Genomic DNA, 23,210 nt, shown 5'->3' on the forward strand with positions numbered 1-23,210 from the left:
TCCCAGTATCTGACCTTTATGAAAGAGTGGCGAGAAAAAAAGCTGTTTCTAAAAGACAACCATAAAAAATACCAGTTGGAGTTTGCAACAAGGCATGTGGGAGACATGTCCAATAATGTACTCTGGTCAGATAGAGCAGCACTGAAGTTTGTGGCCCTGAGGCAAAATGCTATGTGGGCAGAAACTCAACACTCCACATCACCCTGAACACACCATCCCTGCAGTGACACATGGTGGGGGTGCTTTCATTAGCAGGTAAACTGGTCAGGATTGAGGTGCAAAATGAAATGAAACTTTATGAAAAACGAAGCCATAAACAGGGCAATTCTTAAGGAAAACCTGTTTTTGCCTGCAAGACACCTGACACTGGGGCAGCGGTTCACCTTCCAGCAGGACAATGATCCAAACATACAGCCAGAGCTACACTGGAGTGGTTTTTGGCAGAGGTTTTCAAAGTGCAAGGTGGGTCTTCCTAGAGAGGCTCCAACAGTTTCAGTAGAGGCTCAGTGAATGGAGGTGAAAAAATATTACATTATTTATCAAAAGCGCAGTTCAGAGATACAATATTGGGAAATTTTACTGTTTTGTCATGTTCTCAGAGTCAGAAACTAATAAATGTCTTGGAACATTTTTTTATGCATCTAGTGTAGTCTGGTATCATGTCAAACAGCAATGTAAGGCTTGATTGTTGAATCTGTACCTGGTTCTACCAAGCATCCACTCACAGTGGGTGAATACTGTTCTTGGGCATCCAACAGATGTCTGCTTTTTTGTCTTAATTATTGCTGGTGACGCAGCATCTTCAAAGCATTATGCATGCTATGTTAATCAAATGGTAAAAAGCCCAATAAAATCAACTTGAATTCCAGATTGTAATACTACAAAATGTGGATAGCTCCAAGGGGGGCGAATACTTATGCAAGACACTGTGTTGGGAATTGTACACTCTTCAGTCTTCTCTGAGTGACAGAAAAGAGATGAGACATGGAATAAGAGAAAAAAAAAGTGATTGATTCCCCTCCTCCTAGAGGAAGGTTCATTGCTATGTCAAGCAATAACTCTGTCTCTAAATTTGATTAGATTTATACAGTACAGCATACAGTTCCACAGAAGGGTCAATGTGTAGCATTGTATTATTGATAAAACATTTCTGAATTAATTAGTGATTCAGTCAGCCGTGGAAAGTGACTTTACATTTACTGAAGTAGAGCATGTAAGTACATAAATTACATTACACTATATTTTATGGTGGCTCCAGGTACTAGTTACTTGGTGAATTAAAGGCTCTGCACACCTACACAGGTGTTTACAATCTCTCTGGCTGATTAGATGTAATCAGGTTGAAGTTGGGTGGGTTGCTTTAAATTACATGTTTAATTAAACTCTATGCACTAAGAATGAATCAAAAGAAGGTAACAAGGAAACAAGAAATGAAAACAAGTAAACAAAACAAGCAAAGGAAAGGACGAAATGAGTTTGGGGTTTTAATTATAGACCCTTTTCACAGGTTTTACCAATCATACTAATTAAGGTCCCATTCTATTGAGTGTAGTGGAGCCTTTCCAGTGAGCCAACATGTATAATGGCTACTGTGAAAAAAGCCTGTTTTAATCACGTGTTAAGATTTCCTCTCGTTGATTTCTGTCCTTTTGTTGGTCTTTTTCGGTCTCTTGGGAAATTCAAACCTAGGTCACTACAAAAAAAATCCAATCAATACATAGCTGAAAAGGTCACAATCCATTTATCACTGATTCAATGAGTGGGCATCATTAGTCTGAAGTGCCACATCTCATGTCAGTAAGAATGCAAAAATTGCATCACCTAAAAAATATCAGACTTAGTAAGTAAGTAAGTTTTTTGTGCAGGGCTATAGTAATATAGGAGATTGCAAGCCTGATGGCAGACCGATCAATTAATAATCTATATACATAAATGGGATTGTTTAGTTGTGTGTGAGTTACAGAGAGAGCAGGAAGTGGAAAAAAGGAACAATGACGAGAGACTCAAAAATGTACACAGTTATAGGTGCCCCACGTAATCTATTGTCATTTAAACACGAAGTGGTTTATGCAATATAATCTACAGTGTGACAGAAGGTCATATCTAGATAAGTAATTATTCAGAGTGGATGCCTGTTTGCGCTCCGTGTACGTCAGGCTTGATTCTCTCAGGTGGAAAGATGTTGGGGAATAATAGCGCAGCACAGCAGCTCCATTCTGGCCTTGTGAGATTTCCATTTTGCAGCAAGGCTCTATTATTCATACTGCATCCACCTGCTGCCAGCAGCCACCATCTCATTGGCTGAGAGAAGATCAGCTCTTGTCACCATCACAATGATAAAGAAGAAACCCATGGGGTTTTGCGGTCGTCACACTGCAGTAGGCCTGATCTAGGATGACCATCTCATTTAAGCTCAGGGGGTGGGTGGTGGGGGTGAATCAGTGTTATCAGCGGTGCAGACGGGGTAAATGAAGGAGGCAGAGTCATCCAGTGGCAGGAGGAGGTGCAGAACAGGGTTTGGAGGGTTGAGATTTACCAGACAAACCCTTCCCACATGGTTTAGTAGTGTGTGGCATGGGAACAGCTACTGAATCTGATGTGTTAGAGTGCATGCAGAGACTAGAGATATCCTGTGGGTAGTTAATATTGAACTCAGCAGGTTTAGAGAGTGGCAAATGTTGTGATCTCAATGATGTCTGTATGGGGTTGGAAGTGTGTGTGTACCTATGTCTCTGAGTGTGTGTATGGATGGATTTGTGTGTCTTGGCATGTTTTTGTTCAATTATGAACAGATCCCTCTGTGTGATGGCATGTTTAATGCTCCTTGTGCTGCACCACCTTGCATTACATTCTTCCCCATATGTTGCATTTGCACAAACTCTGCTGATTGTTTGGCATCTAGTTACTCTAGCATTATGTTGCTGTGAAAATGATCGGTGGTCTAGCACGTCCATGAATTACAACAGCTGCTGTTTTCCTGCTAAGGTGGTTGTGTAGTGGTGCTTTTCAGATTTTCATCTCTTGAGGACCGAAATCTCGGGAACTCAGGAACAAAAAGCATGAATACTGATTTATTTTGGTAAATAAAAGCAGATGTTTTGTTTGGCTGCACTTTTACACTTGTGTATAGACATTTTTTTATCTGTTCAAGGAAAATACAACTCAAACATGTATCTTCAGGCAGATCCCCTGACACAAAAAGAGATTTTGCAAGCTGTTGTGTTCACAAGCACAAGTAAACTCAATTACTTGACAAATATGGCTAGTAAAATTGACTAATGTTGTAATTAGCTCAGACATCAGCTTAAAGATAGTAGTGCTATGGTGACATGTTTTTTTTACATAATTTAGTCCCCAACAGTGTAATAACTTGACATGTAATTGATGACTTTTCCAAATTAATGTCGCAATTATAATTACTGAAATGTAAAAATGCTTGTTATTTGTTACTTTTGTCTTACCTGAAAATAGTGGACAACTGCATTCTGGATTATAGCAGAAAAATGCAGCCTATCCCTTGATCTTTAATCTAATGTCACTGGACCATGATGGTACAAGACAATTCAGGTGATGTGAGCTTGCTTTTCATCATAGCAAAACATCAACTGTTCATCATATAATTAGTAACTCTTTGTAATAATTCTCTGTGGTTAATATATTGGTCTACCCTGGGGTACATAGCAGTATTTCTTATTAAATGCTCAATCCTTTCGTTTCCAGATTGGTCAGATCCTGCGAAGCCCCTTTATGAAGTTTGTGGCCCATGCTGTCTCCTTCACCATCTTCTTGGGGCTGCTGGTCATCAACGCCTCCGACCGTTTTGAGGGTGTCAAGAACCTGCCCAACGAGACCATCACAGACCACCCGCGACAGGTGTTCAGGGTCAAAACCACCCAGTTCTCCTGGACAGAGATGTTGATCATGAAGTGGGTGTTGGGTGAGTCGCCTTGCTACACACATGGTGCACACACACTGTGGCAGCGTTTGAAATTCTGCGCAGTTACAGTCAATTAAAATGCAAATTGATATAAGATAGTCGCTGTCAAGGCAGATTCTCCATCACGATAAGAAATAACCTTGATATAGCACAGAGTGGAGGCAAAATGTTTCCTGGTGGACTTTCTTTTTGAATTATTCTTTTTAATCGGTATGGGTGTACTTAGTCAATGTGCAAGCAAGAAAAGTTTATGGCAATGTTTCTCCCAAGGTTTTTAAAGTTTTTGATGTTAATCCATCCAAAGTATCCTTTAAAGTTAACACAACACCTTCCCCATAAATCAGCAAAGTTCCTGTGAACCTTTTTGCCCAGCTTTGATATGAGGCAGAATTAAAGATTAATGCAGCACCATACCAACCAGGTTGAAGAAAGTCAGTGTTATGGCAATACAAGGATTCATTCTCTTTTATCATCAAATACAAGTTTCCTGGTTGGATGCAGCATAGTTGAAGCAGTTGAAGCAGTGGTCATGCTGAGTCCCAACAACAAACTGGAGGGAAATTCAGAGATTGATCTGAGAGGCGGTGCTGAGGAAATAATAGATGGAGGAACAGAGAAAAAGAAAAATGGAAAGAAGATGGGAGCAGTTAATTTAATTTAATTGTTCAAAAGTTTTTGACGCTGGTACTGTTACTGATACTTTGGCTTTGATGCTGGTTCCTGAGTGATACCTTTTTTGATACCAATTTTATAAAAATCCACTTTAACAAAAAGAAAATTGCATTACAAATTATGGTACAATTACTCATATTAAAGGAAGAAGCTGTTCAAAGACCCAGGAGCAGCTGGAGGAACTCTTTTCACTCTGAGCGCTTTAATCAACCTGAATAACTGGCCTAAAAAAAGGCAATGGAATATCTGTACTGCCTGGACTAGGGTAGCAGATTTTGTGCATTTTCCTTAACCCATATGAAAATGAGTAATAATTAATTGTTAAAAGACCACTCTGTAATGTATTTACTGTAATTTATCATAAAATGACCATATTCTGTGCCATTACTTTTGCTGTTTTGCCTGTTTCATTTTAAGTAGACTTAAAATTAATGCAAAATGTTAAAGTGAGCAATACCCTACTGAGTCTGGCAGGCAGTAAGACAAACAGCCACTGAACTCCAACTCCACAGTGTGTATTTTTGGAGCTGTCAGCGTTTCTTTTCGGAATAATGGGCTCAGCTTTACATTGACAGACAAGTGACAGATAAAAACTTCCAGTGTCGATTGTTATTGTCAAATTACAGTGTTGCGCTCGTCTTGCACTCCTGTAGTGTTCCTGTGGCCTGCCTGAGCTTCCTCAAGCCTGGGGAGGAGCAACTCATTTCAACCATAGGTAGTATATTAATTAGGGATTTAACTTATTAACATACTGTCTATGGCTGCAACTCACTATTTAGACTGCAGTATTTTAGTATCTTTTTTAATTTTCCTTGTTTTGTGTCAATGCAAAACAAAACAGTGTCAAATGAGGCACAATAACTGCCATTTCTAGACTATCAACTTTTTAATCGGTTCAGTTCTTAATGAAAATTAATTATTTATCATTAACAAGCTTGTATCACACTGCTTATGAAATATAGATAACTGCCAGTTTCTTAGGCATCAAAATTCTCTGTCAATACTCGATAGTACTGAATCAATTTGATCAGAACCATAAGTATGTTTACCCAGTCATAAGTAAAGTTAAGGGTGTATAGCATAGAAGAAGACAGGCATGAAGAAACAGGGAGATAGACAGGGGCGACAGAGAGACAAAGACAAACCGAACTGATAAATAGCCCATGGCAATATCTGTCAGACCTCAGCTGCTTCCCATCTGTTGATGTTCTGCCTTTCATCCACACAAACGCACACACAAGCACACATAATAACATTATGTCAGTGGTTTGTGTATGGTTTATGTTGGCACACATATGGTTCTGTTTTTATTTGTTTATGTGTAATGGCACCATTCTTTTCCCATCCGTGGTCATTTTTGGCAGCAGGTGATCTTGTGTGTGCATGCATGTGTGCGTGTGTGTGTGTATGTGTGTGTGTGTATGTGTGTGTGTGTGCTGAGTGGTGGCTGAGGTAGAGCAGGGTAATTGTAATTCCAGCAGCATGTTTTGATGCCCAGTAATTGTTATAGAAATGATACTGATCAGGCTGCCTTTTCAGTAAACAATTTTCTCCTTGTTTTGGGTCCAAATAGAGAATGATAGAGTGGATGCGTGGGAGGAATTAGGTTTTCCACTGAGTGTGTGTGCACCTGAGCTATAAGTGGGGATGTCTGAGTGGTTGAGTATAAATTATAGGCTTTGTTGTCAACATCTGTGTGAGCATGTTTTTTTGTGAGCATGTCTGTGCATGTATAAACTTGTTTATGTCTGTATGAGTGCCTGTGAGGGTTTCTTTATCTTTTTTTGTGTGTTTATCTCCTGTGTTCTCCACCTGTCCATGATATATCCATGGGTTTTTTTTGTGTGCAACATAGTATAACTGACATCTCTTCTCTGGTGTCCTTCCTCAGGTATGATTTGGTCAGAATGTAAGGAGATCTGGAGCGACGGGCCCAGAGAGTACGTCATGCACCTGTGGAACGTTCTAGACTTTGGCATGTTGTCCATCTTTGTGGCGTCCTTCACAGCACGCTTCATGGCGTTCCTAAAGGCGTCCAAAGCCCAGCAGTATGTGGACATGCATGTACCAGACGAAGACCTCAGCAATGCCTCACTGCCGGACGAAGTCGCCTACTTCACTTACGGTAAGCAGTAACGCCAAAAATATGAATGAATCTTTAATTAAAGGTTTTGAAGATTGTTTTTGTTGAGTTTGGTCACATCTTTGGTGTTTTTGTCTTTTGGGAACTAGTGAGCTACTTATCTACAATGAAGACATGAGTTAACCATTAACAACTCATCATGATGATTGAAATACCTAAGTTGTTTTCATGATAGTTGATGATAATTCATGTTCCTTTACTAAAGTGTTTCCCATTTTGCAGTAGCCTGCTGGTAATTTGACTACATTCATATTTGCATACAAGTAGTTAAACTAATCATTTTGCCCTTTTGTGAAGTTAATACTGAAACAATTTGGGCCATAAAAGGAAAGTAATGGTTATTAAATTTTTACTGTACCATTGCTTCTCAACTGTAATTAAACCCTCTTTGACCGACCCTGCCCCCTTTTATCTTCATCGTGACTGCTGTAAGGGTGGCATACACCAGAATGTATTTGTCAGACATATTAGGTGTCCATTAGTCTTAAATATTGATAATTGTTAGTTATTCACAGTTCAGAGTAATTGTTGCAGGCTGTTTTTACCTGGCTAACTGAGTTGTCCTGGTAGAATATGAACTGTCAATTTGATAACTTTTTTTCTCTGTAGTTAAAGGTGACACAATGAGTTTTTAAGTAGTTATTAAACTAAAAGTCTTAGTTTAACACTGATGCATCTATGTGACATGCATATGCGAACAAGACCATCAGCGAGATGATCAGCTATGTCTATAAAGCAATTCTTAATGTCTGCCATGTGGTCAGATACTCCTTGAAATCGGATCATATGTAGACCAGAAGAGCATGTGTTTTCCCAGGCAAAGTTACTGTAAATAGTACATAAGTGAGTTAGGAAGAAGCAAGAGGAGATTTTTCTTTAAATAATTTAATTTTTGACATTATGTTTTATTATGTTTTTTTACTTTGTGGTCATTATGGTGGAGACACTACTGCTTTTGTAGACAGTGGCCTCCGAAATCAAAATAATATGAGAGTTCCTTGTAGCAGTTTGAACAAAACTAGATTTCTCCCTAGCTCAACTTCTTCCACTGTGAGGTAATTGGTGGCTTGCAATACTATGCTTTCAAAGTAGCTTCACTAACACTGTATTTCCCGAAGATTAGCTGTATGTCACAGACTTTTCTTTGTTTTCCCAGCCACTGTAACTCCCTCTATTCACGATAAATGTGCTGTTCCTCTGATCTTCAGTCTGAAAAGATTGTTTATTTCTGTGGCACAAAATGTCAAACCGCCTCCTTTCTTATCTGTCAGACAATGTTTCCCAGGAAAGACTAATTTGACACCACATGAGAAAATGTAAAAGCTTTCAGGAGGTGCTTGAATCATTGTTGTGCTACATCAGTCACTGATAAGAAATAGCATTTGTCTAGTATTTGTGAACAAAAATGTCATGACTAACTAAAAAAGCGGAGCTGGAACACTAGAAGATGAGAGTCTTTTTGTCATTCAGATAAAAATGTCATTGTTGCATTCTTACCTCAATATGTTCACACATACTAGTTCACACATTCAGCTGTTTGATCTTTCTGTTTGATGCCAGCACATCACATTCAATGACACACTGGCACATGCAAAAGTTTAATTGAAGGAAATAATTAGAACAAGTAAACGTGGACATATACAGACAGGCAGACCCCACACAGTGAACAGTTATTTTGTAAAATTGAAAACTCTCTCAGAATACCAAGAGGGATATTTAGATTCAAACCCCACCTCAGACAATTATTAATACCTGCCTTCCCTACTCTGTCTGCCTTTCTTGGAAATATAGTGTCAGAATATTAAAGAAATCAGGAAAACTTCAACACTTTTACTTCACTTACAGAACCAGAACTCTTCCTCAAAATATTAAAACACTGCTGCAGGCTACTGGACTGTACACTTCTCACTGGCCTGCTGAGGGAACCTTCATCAGTGCTGTCATCTGGTGGTCTGACTCGGTCATGACACATCAGTAGATAGATGAAGGTGTATATTGCTGCAGTGTGTGTTATTATCTCCATAAGCTGTTCTCCATATGTCTGAATGTCTGCACTGAAAAGATATGCGTACTACTTGTTTTATGATAGCCGCAGTTTAACAGTTAATAATATCTTGAAATTGAGTCTTTTGTTCTTTTACTTAATTTTTTCTCTGTGGTACTTAATTAATCTCTTTTGTATCTCATTTTTCCATCCAGCTCAGTTATCATCCCTGTTTACATGTGTAACTGTGCCTTGTATGTTGCCCCTCCCTCTTGTTCCCTCTCTCTGTTCCTTGGACACGCTGTCCTTTTATCCCTTCTCTTTGCTGTCCACCCGACTCATATCCACTGCCTTCTCTCCTCTCTCACCCTCTTCTCTCCAACATCCCTTTCCATCCTCACATAATGCGTCTACTTACCGCACCTTCTCCTCCACCAAAGATCATGTTCCTAAAAGCCAAGTTTATGCTCTTGAGGAACATCCAGATCCCACAGTAACCAAACGTTTGCTCTGTACATACCCAGAAAAACTGTTGAAGAAAACTTATGTGCAACTGAATTCAACATCAAGCCAAAGGAAAGCTGATATTTTATTGGAGTGTATAACTGAATAGATACTGTGATAGTAAACCACTCTCTGACCAACTTTTTTCAAATCCTAAATCCTCAAATGCTGCTGTGGATGATTATAGTTGAATGTTGGTTCAACATTAATTTTGTAGCTCTGTGTGCACGCTTGAAACTATAGATTTATTTAGTATGAAAAATATTAGCTGGGTAGAATCTGAACTAAGGACCCATTTTATTGTCCAAACTAGCAAATAACCAGTTTCACTCGAAATCAAACAGCTATCCAACGACCTCTGTTTTGATTATGCATCCATAACTAATTCAGATGATACATTTGAGACTAACTTTGGTATTTTTCAAGTTGGACCCTACTTTCCCACATTTTTGTGTCTAAGTAACTAATAGGGACAGCAATTTTTATAATTGGTCCAGCACTGAGGCAGAGCTCTGCAGCAAGCAGAAGCTAAATTAAGCTACATTAGTCCTCATGGGCACCGTCAAATTGTGTCCACTAAAAGTGCTTGTTTCTGACATTATCTGGCTCACATTGTTATTATAGTTTTTCACTATTGCTATTAAATGATCAGTGCCCTAAACCCATTTATCAAATCATTCACTCTTTTGCCAAAACTCTGACTGCAGTCTTACTCACTAAAACACATTTTGCACTGTGATGCACTTCTGTTGAAAAATGGTAAATATGGATGGTAGAAGCTGAACACAACTAAAACACAGCTTACACACAATGACTCAAAATTGTTCAGTTGTTTTTAATGATTTGAAATAACCAGCTGACTAGAATTGGGATATGTGAGTGGTTCAGAATCTTTCTTCCACCATCCTCCCCTTTCCTCAACCCGACAGAATAATTTTTTCCCTGCATGGCGGTGGAACATCTATGGCCAAAACCCCCATACCTGGGGAAATCTCCCACAGGCAATTGACCTAGCATGTGGTCAAGGCATGGAGTCTTGTCAAGGCTGGATTCGGTACACCAGAGGGTTTTCCCCGTGTTGCCCGGCAAGGAACAACATTGCCTGTAATGTAGACTAAGTCCTCTGGTCTGATCGTTCACAAAGACATGATGCTGATGCAGTATGAAGCCATCATCTATATTACAGTATTTTACAGTTTTACTTGAAATACTAACAATAAAGTATGTTCTTTACTAAGCTGGAAATGTGCTTTTTTTAATGCAAAATGTGTTTACAGTATTATACACACATACACACATGCTGTTTTCCATTGTTTGATGTAGTGTGTAATGTCTGTGTGTATGATCTGAAAGCATTGTTTGATTTTACCACAAGAGTCTGAAGATTTTGTGAATGTAGTTTGAAGATTTGTTTTTGTTTTTACAGTTTTGAGGAAAGGGTTGAAGGTTTCAAGAGATGTGTCTTAGCAATTGTGAAAAACTTTAAGTGTCTAACATCATTATGGAAGGTATTGCAACTGAGACAGACCTTTTTTAAATGGTAAGATGTGTTTTGTTTAACAAGAAAATGGCTTCTTTACTGTTCTCGCCACACTTACATGGCACGTCTTTCTACTGTTCCAACACCCTTTTATTCTGATGTGAAAATATCAGGAGAGGAGCAAGAGGGAGGTCGGACATCAGACAAGCAGCTGGGAGAAATACCGTTGCGCAGCAAATATATATATATATATATATATATATATATATATATATATATATATATATATATATATATATGTATATATATATATATATATATATATATATATATATATTTTTTTTTTTTTTTTTTTTTATCTAACTTGGTGAATAAAGGATTTATTTCAAACAAACAACTAGAGCTGGTGATTGTTGGAGCAGTGAAAACGTTTATTTTGTTTGTTTTGAGTTTGAAGTGTGTTTTAAGGATGATAAAATTACTAATTTCTGTAGAGAGACAAGGTCTGTCTCTGTAGCAAGTTTTTCCATAATGTCAGACACTTGCAGTAACATTGTCACTGGTAAAAACAAGCACTTTTACTGGACTGGCTTTGATTATACACAGTTGCCTGGAGGGATTATGTTGTACCTTAGTTTCACTGCAGCCCTCTCCCTTAAAACTGCTGTCCCCATTAGTCACTTAGACACTTGAAAAACACTTAAGTTAACCTTTGACAGCTTACTCAGCGTTTTTATTTCTTCTCTTCCAGCCAGGAACAAGTGGCGCCCCTCAGACCCACAGATCATCTCGGAGGGCCTGTACGCTATTGCTGTGGTTCTGAGTTTCTCGCGCATTGCCTACATCCTGCCAGCCAACGAGAGCTTCGGCCCACTGCAGATCTCACTGGGGCGCACAGTCAAAGACATCTTCAAGTTCATGGTCATCTTCATCATGGTGTTCGTGGCCTTCATGATTGGCATGTTCAACCTGTACTCATACTACTTGGGAGCCAAGTACAATCCTGCCTTCACCACGTGAGTTAAGCCTGGCTGCAAGAGTGTTTTGGCAAATGTGTGAGATGTGTGTAATGAGATGGAGGCTGTGCTGTGGCTGTGAAGCTACATGACAGCCCTACCCTCGTTGTTTTATATCACAGCTGACTGCAAAAAAGAAAAAGAAGTCACGTCAAAAGTATCTGATTTCCATCCCATGTTACTATAATTGCGAGACAAAGCCATAAAATAAGGAAACTCCCAGGACAATATCAATCGTCACATATCCTCCGTGATGAGACTGTTTGCTGGGTTCATTAAATCTGTGGTGCTTTGTCAGTGGCAGAGATCGAACTTTAATCTTCCCTCAGGCCTATTGTTGGCAATTTGGCTATTTGGGTAAATTTAATAAGGAGAATAGTGAATGCGATGGCTGACTCACTAAAATCTATAACAAACACTGGTGAATTGTGGTTTCATCTCACAGCTTTAACAAAGTTATGGGTAGGAAATTGGACTTACCTCCAGCACCATTTTGTGTTAACCGTGCTGTAGAAGACAGATCCGCTCAGCTGTACCTCTCCCACAAGCACACACCTAACACAATCACAACTATTTTTGACCAAAATGAAAATGGAATTGTCAGTCAGTGGCAGATTCTTTCTGAGCAGTGGGAAAATGCAACCATAACGGTGTAATTTAAGTGTAAAATAAAAAATAACACGTAGGGGGTGATGAGGCAAAACATCTTGACCTACTGATTTTTTTAAAAATAAAAATGATTATGTATCTGGACGTAGCAAAAGAACAAGATAATCCTTTCGAGATGTTTTGACAGTTTATTATTGTAACTATTTAGTAAAAATTTCTCTGAGGCACAAGAACTTTCCCATCCATCCCATCCAAAGTGTCAGGGCACAGTCAATTAATTTTATCAACGAACATTGACGAGCGGCCCTCATTTACAGTTACATCAATTAGTCAATTATAAAAGCGAAGAAAAGGAAAAACGACAACAAGGAAATACAAAGGAGAAACAGCATACCACAAGTAGCTAAAAAACATCAAAACTCTTGCATCAAGAAAGATAAATTGATAAATAAGATAATTAGAATTTGAAATAAAATATAGTTAAGCCATAAAACTTTGCAATTATGGTAGATAATTTGATACATTTATCAAAACAATGAAACATACAGCTAGGATTTTTTAACTGATTATGAAAAAGTCTCAACTAAACACTGATGCCTCTATATGACCAACACAAGTTGACCAGCAAGAAGCAAGAAGATTGGTTGTTCCTATATAGTTGTTCTTAATGACTGCCACCAGGTTGGATTCCCCTCGAAATCAGATAAAACAAGTCTGTGTTTACCTATCTGGATGTTTGCCAGTTAAAAAGAAGCTGGAGAAGGTTTTTCTTCAGATGATTTTATTTTAGACGTAACACTTTCTTCTTATTACAGTGGAAACACTATCGCTTCTGTTCACAGGGGCCTCTAAAATCAACACAATGGTGGTTCTTCCTCCTCGTACTTGTATTGGCTTCAGCAGTCTATTTAAAGAAATCAAGTGCGACAGACTATTGTTGTCTTTATTAATTGAAATCATCCAACTGAAATTACAAAGGGGGTCATAACACTCCCACAGTACTCTAAACGCACTTTCTCTGTTTAAGTGCTGCACTTAACTTCATTATCAGGGTCATCGATTTCAAATGGTCAAGTGCTCATTTTAACTGAAGAGTCAGATTTCACTAAAAGGCTACAGTGCATAAAATCAACCATACAATGCCTTAAATGTGTTTTTAAATGTTATCCACATCAGCAATAAGTAAATCAAACTCTATCAATTTTACAGCAGCATTTCTACAGAGAGGTTGTAGGGTGATATATCAACCTGACTGTAAAGCGATCAACCAGTCCAACAAGTCCCGCAATACATCAGTATGAACAATTTGAACCATCTGCCTCCTTCCTTCATTTTATCTTATCCGTGTGTCTGCACGCTCATCCTCTCACATCAGCAGCAGACAGAGTGATGGCGGGTCTTTTCACTGTCATTGTCACATATTTGTAGGAAAGTTATCCGTCTTGGGCTGCTGACAGAATCTCTCAGCAAGTCTGTTTATCATCATTCATCTCAAAATGAAAACACTCTCTGAGGTCTCTCGTTGTCACATATCATTATTCATTTTCCCAGAGGAAGACATCCGCAGATTAAAACAGATGACATTAAACCATTTCTGCTCAATCTAATTGAGTAAAAAATGCTGTACAAGTCTTTCTGTAATTACACTGTCATATAATGTCCTTTTTTTGTCTAACCAGAAGGGAAAAGTCTATGTAATTGCAGTTTTTCATCTGGTACAGTGTGTTAGGGTCCACATTTCCTTGTTACGAGACTAATAAATGTGACTAATGAAGTCACAAGTAACTCCATCTTTCATGATGGTCTTGTTTACCCTCTTTTGAAAATTTACCATACAGGTTTCAGTGAAGAACACATAAAGGATGTCAGTCCAGAGTATGACTTGAATTCTTGTCCTCAGTTAATTTTGTATTAGCAGGCTGTTCAATCGTGACAAACTGCTGCCAGATGTTGACATCTGTCTCCTCACAAGCATAAACCTTGTGCTGTTGGCTTGTTTGATGTTGCTGGTTTGGAATACTCCCAGTAAACCACACGGTAGTTTGATGTACCACAGACCTGCCTTGTCATATTCTTTAATTCAGCTATTTGGCTTCCCTCTCCACAAGAGAACCAAACTGATTGAACATGATAAAGTTACAATGACCTGAGAGCACTGCCACCACTTTGTTGTTTGTAGTTGTTTTGGCCAGCTGCACAATGATTGTGATTCAGTGTTGCTGGCAGACTTTACCGTGCCAGACTGCTTGTCCATCTGTCTGCCTGCCTGTTCCTCTTATCAGTTAATATACCTGTCTGTCCACCTGATGCAGGGGCAATTCTCATAGTGTGTGTGTAACTTCACTTAGCCTATAAGCACTATCCATTTACACACCTTTGTTAAGCAACATTAGATCAGAAAGTTATGAAATTGTGTTCACCACCTTCAGATAGTCTAGTATTTCACACAGCTACAGCCGGTAAGCTACATTAAAGTCGATGATACCAGGAGCAATAACATCATATACCAGTCTATGTTGCATCAGTTTAGTTTAGCTTAGTTTAGTTGACAAAGTTGAAATACAGTCGTAAAAAGAAATACCGGTGTATATGACATTGTCAGGGATAACGTGATAGAGTCCAGGACTTATTTCCATCCAGGTTCCTGATGTTCCATCAGACTGTCCTTGCCACATCAAGATGGAGCCAGCCATTCAATGTTCATGATCCATTTACGATCAAACAGTCCACTTACAATCAGATGTCCTTTTTTGGAGATGCTATCTAAGAGTCTCTGGGTTTTTTTGTTTTTTTTTAAGCTTGTAGGTTGTGCACCTTCTTGATTGCAAGCGGCAGTTTATTCCATTCCGTAGCTCCAGCATAAATGAAAGAAATCTGACTCATCATGGTTTTAAATTTATAAAGGTTCAGGTTAGCTATCCTGGCTCTGGTATTGTGATTATGGAGTTTTAATTTCTTGTTGAGGTAACTGTGCAGCCACAGTTGGTTTTTAAGTATATGAGATGTTTGAACACCTTTATCCTTCCATATTCCTATCACCTGTGTGGTATGTGAAGTCTGGGAGCAATTTACAAGTTAATGACCTGCTGAGCATTCACCTTAGATAGAATCACTGATGATAAAAGGTGTGTGATTGGACTTTGAGTGGGAGGACTCTTACTTTCCCATGCTGGCTTATGCTGCAACTCTGTGCTGTGCATATACAGTAGCTCCTCTGCTGAGCGCCAGCACAGGGGTCTTAGAGGCTGTGAGTTCTGCTTGGCTGCCCACATGGAGTCCAAAGATCCAGGCAATGTGATGAGCGGACAGACAGTTCATAGGCATGACACGGAGTTAACGGACAGTAAGACAGATAGACAGGGAGAAACAGAGTCTAATGGAGATGAAATGGACAGTCAGGGAGATTGTGGTCACAACCTGAGAGAGTCAGACATAAAGAAGATTTCTCAAAAAGCAAAGGAGAAGTACGGAGAAGACCCCAGGCCCTGAAGAGTACCTTATCATCAGTAGTTTCCTCTGCTTTAGAGATCAAAATCAAGGCAGATTTCAATAATCAGTGTTAACACAGCCATGGTAAAAAAAAAAAAAAAAAATAGAACCTACTTTTGCTTATCTCCATTTCTGACTGCATTTTTTGTCTGTTTTTATTTACACTGGTGCCAATTTACAATGAGACAGCACATTATCATACATTTACAGTCACACTTTAGAAATTGTTAATAAATAGTAATAAAGAACACAGTTTTCATACATCGGTGTGAGCTCACTATTTGGGAAGATCTAGTTATTGGTTACTAATAATGAATCTTAGTAATAACTTGGAAGCTGCATAAAGATGTTTTTAGCATGACAGAAACCCCTTAAATTCTGTTGCAGTTGTCAGCCTCGCCACCAGGGGTCAGTCTGGCTTTAAATCTCAGTTTGTCTGCATAATGGTGTATAGAGCAAATGCTTGGACTGAACCTAGCAGGGAGACACAGTTGCATTTATTTTTGTTCTTGTTAATTTTTTTGTTACGTCAATCTAATCAGCTCTTTTGTTTATTATTTTTCGTGTAATATTTTGTTAATATTTTTTTCCGTGATTGTCTCACAGAATTTGAAATCAGTGCACTACGATGTGCCTCTTTTCTCTCCGTCACCCAGCAGAGAACATATGCCTGGATGTAAGTGTGTGTGCTTGTGCTCAGTTGTGTGTGTGTGTGGGTTGTGTGACTTCAGCTGTCTGACAGGGCATGTTTGATGGAGGGCAGAAGAAAGGGCTGGTCTGATAGCTCTGATACAGGAAGATGAGGAGGGAGCCAGGTGGAGGTAGTAATGATACCCCAGGAGGTGCTACTCAGGCTGGGGGGGACGGTGTGGAGGGTGTGAGGAGTGGGATGTGGTGAAAGAGTGAGGAGGAGGAGGAGGATATCACTCACTCACACACACATACACTCACTCACACAAGCTACACATAGATGCACAGCTGGATAAGGCTTAATGAAGACTGAGTAGTAATAGCCACACATACCCGATCCCCAGAGGCGCGAAGACTCAGACGGCTATCTGACTCACACACTTAAAAAGAAAACACACACACCACATGCTCTTTGCTGAGTGCCCACACAGTAATGTTCTCAAACATGCAAATACACTTAAGCAGGGGGACACACAAAAGGACACACATGCACACATTCACACATGCTCACTGTCACTGTTTGTTTTTTGCATATGGCATAACAGGTGCTTAGGAGGGCAAACAAACATTTATGTACATATCAATTCTCACACACGTGCTTATCAGGATTCTGGTTTGGACAGCGCTGGTGGAGCGGTGGACCTGTCTCCATGTTCTGGTCAACCATGCATGACAACACTCGACAGACAGACAGACAGACAGACAGAGAGGGAGAGGACAGGGGAGGTAAAGGCAGAAAAAAGGAGAGACAGATGAAATAGGGAAGTGTTCTGAAATCAAAGCAATGCATATTTTGGGGCAGAGTAAAGAAAAATTCATTGTGGGGGAGGAAAAAAATCTAAATAATGATTATGCTGATGGTGAAGTGAAACAGTGGAAATAATAGTGAACTAAAAGAACACTTGGTGCAGACCCCTGCCAAGGCCAAGTGCTCCATCCCCTAATATTAACAAAAGTGAAAAATAATTTGTGTGACTGCCCTGTGATTCAGATCCACGCCAAAGTTTAATGGGCCCTTTTGTGGTCAGCACACTTTCATCAAGTTGGACTGCCCCTGACTAAAGATTTTCCTACTCGGTTAGTGGTTAGTTCAAGTCATTAGTTGACTAGTAGTCATACATTTATCATTTTAATTTAATCATTTAAATATATATTTTTGGGGTATAAAGCAAGCCACGTGTTAAATGCAAACAGCGCAATTATTCTGGATGTGTTGGAACAACCAACAAGGGGACCGAAGATTTTGTTGATTTATTTAAACGCCTCCTGAACCCACCATGTTTTCAGTGTGCCTGGAGTCTTGGCTGGAGCCACTGTAAATCATGTGGTACTGTATTCCCTGTTGTTAAATTGGCCTCCATCAGTCTCAGATGCTGTGTGGACCACTAACTGACAGCAAGGTGCAGCTTCCAAATTGAGTTTTGATTTGGTTTGCTTTCCTTCCTAACAGACTAAAAGATAAATAAAAACATGGCTGACTAAAGGCTCATTTTTGACGATGTATTTAATGGCCGCATAGACACTACAACGCTGCCTCTACTTTTGCCTCGTTCTCAAGATGTACATTATTACAACCTCCTCCAGCATCACAATTTTTGTTGTTGTCAAAAACTTTTGACCATCTTCTTCCTCTTTGCTTTAACTTAACAAGCACAACACCAAAAATATGGCCTCCTTGGTGGAGGTAATGAATGCAGCACAATCACAGGAACAGCTAACTGCAGGTGCAACAAAACCGAGATAAAGTGCCATGGAAAGAGGAGGGAATGAAGGATAAGAAGATAACCACAGGGAGAGATGCAGATGCAGATGCAGATGCAGATGCAGATGCAGATGCAGAGGAGGGGTTTTTTTGGCTCGACTTCTTGTTAAGTCAAAATGTGGCAGACCATTCAAGATGCATAGAAAAGGAGGAAGGAGAACAGAGACAGAATGAGGGAGGATGAGAGAAGGTCAAACAGACAGAGCAACAGACAGCCACACAGATTTAGACTGCACACATTGTACCAGTAACCATTTTAAAAGGTGGGAAAAGATCTAAAAATATCTCATGCATATTACCTGTTCACTGTTTATGTGGCATAATGTGCTATTCTATGTTATGTCTGTTAAAGTCATTAAGTTGCTTTGGCAACATGAGCCTTGTTTTCATGCGAGGGAAACATGATTGAATTGAAAGACACAATGAGTGCTGAGACAGTACAGGCCAGATAGGAAGCATATCAGATTAAAGCCAAGGACAAAGCCATGTAATATAATGTAAATGGAGAGAGAAGGAGAGAGAGGGCAGGGGTGAAAACAGAGGCAAAAGATGAGTGGAGTGGATAAAGAATAGAAATGCAGAGATGAAGATGCAGGCTCGAGTATGAAGTTGACGCTGAAGTGAAGACTGAAAGAAAGTGTCAGGAGTGTGAGCTGTAGAGTCTGGAGTGACAGATAGAGCTGGATCATGGTGGGAAAGCCGGGATCCTGGAGAGAAAGACAGGGTCTGAAAGGAAGAGAAGAGATGGCTGACAGAGGCTAGAGTGAAAGAGATGGTTGAGACAGAAATCGGGGTGAGCAAAAGAGAGAATTTATTAGCTCTGAAGACAAGGCAGAGGTGTCGTGTTCAGCCTTTAGCAGTCAAGCATATCTGAATGTCAAAATGAGGAGAGGAGACACAATTACAATTAAGGCGAGACAGACAGAGAGACGAGAGGCCAAAATAACAGAAAAAGAATGCATTCATGCAGTGAGACCAATAAAGCCTTTTTAAATGTCAATGCTTGCACCAGTAGCTTTAGAGTTTGTGCCAATATTCAGTATTTTTCAATAGATTCCTCCATTATCATGACAAATGATGTCAAGTATTCAATTTCCCTCTTGGTGAGATGTAATCCATCTGAAATACAGTCGCACTGAGGCCATCATTTGAAACCAAATCTTCCTATTGAAATTCATTCCTTTAGCTGAGATAAGTAGCTGCAGAGCAAGGACATTATCCATATGGTCATGGAAAGGCTCCTATATGTTCATTAAGCTATTGTATGAAGATTTAAGTAACTATTCACACATGAATGATTAGCATATATGCAGTGAGTTTACAGTAATGACTGTGAGAGATTAACCTCTTGAAGTTCATGGTAGTTTTTTTCATTTCAGACAGAAGTAGACAAAAACGGGCTTCTGACTGAATAAAGTAATAGCAAATAAAGTTAAGTAAAGAAAGTAAGTACATTTTTGGTTGATAACTTTATTTATTCATGTATTGCATATCAATTTTCTGCTCACATGTAATATGTAATATGGTATTAGGTTGTAACTGTTGCTGTCCATGCTGTGACCTAGATTAGTTAGAAAGATTATTTATTAGAAATAAATCGGGTAAAGCAATATTTTGATGGTTTTAGGGAATGTACAATGCAGCAACAAGTCTGTGACAAAATCACCTTGTGATTTAAAATTTCAAACTGTTTCAGTATACTTGGGTAGCAACATGAATCTTCACTGTGATGGTAGTCTCAGCCAACCCATCACCCAGATGCTACGGCGACTACAGTAACAACAACCATTCTCTTTCCCTTTATGGCATCCATTTTGTTCCCACATGATGACTTAAAAGCTCATGAACAAACCTAAGTGTGAAGAATGACTTCCCAACTCAGGAAATGGGTCCATCCCAGGAGAATGTGAATGTGGCACAACCACTGTGCTGTTTGGCGAATGTAATTCACAGCTAATTGCTAATTGTGTTTTTGGTTTTGTAGAGACAAATACAGACACCACCCCACTGAGAATGGTTTTACTATAGCCATGTGCACACTGCTTCAACATGTGCAGAAATGCACAGCTTGCCTAGTTACAGTTGCAAAGCTGTCATTGGACAGTTGCTGTTCTAGGGAGGGGTTTGGTGAACAGTCTATTAGCAGTTTCGATATGTAAATGGAAAGTGCAAAACAAATCCACAATTGGTCTGGCTGATATGAGACATAATAGTAGCCAAAATCAGTCCCGACACATTGGTTTCTGCTGTGTCTTATGAAAAGAGACTGACATAAATAACAGAGAGACAGAAAAGCAGACATCGAGGGAGCAGGCAAATAAAAAAAAACTTTAGTTATGTTGGGCTTGATTCACTATCAAAACGCTCTTAATTGCTCGTCTTGTGGTGTTGTATTCCCTGCTTAATAAGATTTTTCTCACAACTTGCCTGAAGAAACACAACAAAACAGCATCCTTTCACATTGCTCGTTTTCTGCCTCGTTTTGTTTCCTGCTGTCTGTCACACAAACATACACACACTAATAAAAAGGCAAACTCTTGAGACACACACACCACTTTTTGTTCGGTTCTCCTTTCTCTTTCCCTCTCTTTTTGTTTCTGTTTCAAACACACAGGCAGGCAGGCATCTCCCGGGAGCAGCATTCATTCATTCATTAAAAGCCGAGGTGGGCAAGGCCCTCACTGTCGCCATGGTGACAACTCCTTTGGTGCGACAGATAGAAAGTTAAACTAATTTAATATTTAAAGATGTTTTGTCTATACTTGTCTGTCCAGAGGAGAGGAGAGGAGAGGAGAGGAGAGAGAAAACAAAGATGAGGTGATCCAGAAGGAGAAATTTAATATCTTGCTAATGACTGAAGGGCAGAAGGAGAGAGACAGAACAGAAGGTCGTGTACAGACATTCACAAAGTCTGTATTTGCATTCACATTTACATTCGGCCAGTGTGAGAATATTGCTGCAGATTAAACAAAGAGGAGAAATATATGACAGCAGGAAAAATAATGGGGAAAAATAAAAGTATAAATCAAGTGAATAGATTGAGTGACACAAAAATAGCTAAAAGCTGTTGGGCTGAAAGATGGGAAGAGCGTGAGAGAGGAAGGGGGGGGGATGCAGAGAAAGATAAAAAAAAAAGCAATGGCAATGGGAATATAATGAGAAAATGGGTGAGAGAGATAGAGAAAACCAACGCGGAGCTAAAACAACAACACAGACAAACATAAAGCGAGACAGACAGAGAGAGACACTGAGAGCATGTCCCTGGGGGGGTTGAGGTTGATTTGAACCTGTCAGTGATTGGGTTTCGACTGCTCCCGCCGAGCTGAGGTGACTCACCAGTCCCCCCCCCCCCCCGACACACACACACACACACACACACACACACACACACACACCAGCGCACCACGCCGCATGTGGCGTGACTGCATATATACATACGCTCATAGAAATGAAGGTGCTAACTAGAACCATAAAGGGTTCTTCAGCTTGTCCCCATAGGAGAACCTCTTTTGATTCCTGGTAGAACCTTTTATAAAGGTTTCACCTGGAACCCTTTCGGAAAGTTCTACCTAGAACCCAACATAAAGGGTTATAACTAGAACCATCTGTGAAAAGTTTTGTCCAAAACCCCCTATCTGAGGTTCTAAAGAGAACCCTTCCATGGTGTAATGGTTCAACCCAAGACACCGTCTAGGAGGTCCATCCAGAACATTTCAACCTCTAAGGGTGCTACCAAGAACCCACCCAGGGGGTTCTGCCTCTTCCAGAGGTTTTAGGCTTTTGGAACCCTTTTCATTTCTTTATAGTGTCATGGTTCCACTCAGGACCCTCTATGGTGGTTCTATCCAGAATCTTTCAACCTTCTAGTGGGCTTTCCAGACAGTGGGTGACACTACATCTGCATTCCCGCTGGTCTCATGTGAACAGCCAAGCAGACAAGCGCTCCAAGAACACCAGGTGCTCTCTGTGCAGGAACCAGGGACACAGCTTCTGTGATATATCCAGTCTTGTCCCGATGCTCTGCCATGCAAAAGCCCTCCTGTTTAAGGCACTATCATTATACGTATCAGGAAACTCACAAACAGCGAGGTTCAGCCTCTCAGTTATTGTAGTTGCACATCACATAGGAAAAAGTTCAACTCTGGCCCCGCGGTGGGCATGTGAGATGAGCACAACTGCAACATTTTTCCAGGATCTTGCCAGTTTGTTGCTCTGCCTGTGTGATCGCCCACACCTCCTTAACTGCCTGCTCTCCTACTATTGAAAATGAATAATGGGCGACGTCGATCCCATCTAAAAAACCCAGAAGGGTGCTATCAAGAACCCAACCAAGGGTGTTCTGCTGAGAACCTTTCTATATTCCAAGGGTTTTAACCCTTGACAGAAGAGTTCCTCAAGGGTGTCAACAATTTCTTTGTCAACTCTTTCATCCAAGAGGGGTTCTTTGGATGAAAAGGGTTCTTACTGGAACCCTTCGTATTACAAAAAATCATTGACAAACCCTTTCTTCAAAAAAGGATTCTTCACAAGTAAGTTCTAGTTCTATATACAACAAAGTCCTTCAGGAAGAACCCTTATTTCTAAGAGTGTATACGTGTGTGTGGTAGAAAGAGTGAGTTACAGTCAGTCCTTTACTGTCAGTGTCCTGCAGGGGTGCATGTGTGTGTGGTTGCATGCATGTGAATGTGTGTGTGCGTGTGAAGCTGTCATGTTGTGTGCAGCCTATTGGGAGCTGCCAATCTTAATAACAGATAATAACACACTGTCCGTCTCTGTCTCCAGATGCCCACTGTCCCTGCTGATTCACTGCCTATGGTACAATGCTGTTATAAAACACATACACACAAGTCTGATATGGATTAATCTCATTCCTGGGTTGTTAAAAAATCTTCGAGCATCTCATTTGTCTCAGTAAGAGGGTATT

General features: G+C 39.8%; 1 protein-coding gene across 1 annotated transcript in view; it reads left to right on the forward strand.

Moving 5' to 3' along the window:
* trpc7b (transient receptor potential cation channel, subfamily C, member 7b) overlaps nucleotides 1–23,210 on the forward strand; it is a 65,784-nt gene that overhangs the window by 29,283 nt on the left and 13,291 nt on the right. Inside the window, exons 5-7 of the mRNA XM_084718402.1 lie at nucleotides 3,721–3,937; nucleotides 6,501–6,734; nucleotides 11,472–11,736. Coding sequence (XP_084574528.1) covers nucleotides 3,721–3,937; nucleotides 6,501–6,734; nucleotides 11,472–11,736 — 716 coding nt within the window. The remainder of the gene's footprint in view (nucleotides 1–3,720; nucleotides 3,938–6,500; nucleotides 6,735–11,471; nucleotides 11,737–23,210) is intronic.

This window comes from Lutjanus erythropterus, chromosome 5 (assembly GCF_056507025.1).
Source record: "Lutjanus erythropterus isolate fLutEry1 chromosome 5, fLutEry1.hap2, whole genome shotgun sequence".
NCBI lineage: Eukaryota > Metazoa > Chordata > Actinopteri > Lutjaniformes > Lutjanidae > Lutjanus > Lutjanus erythropterus.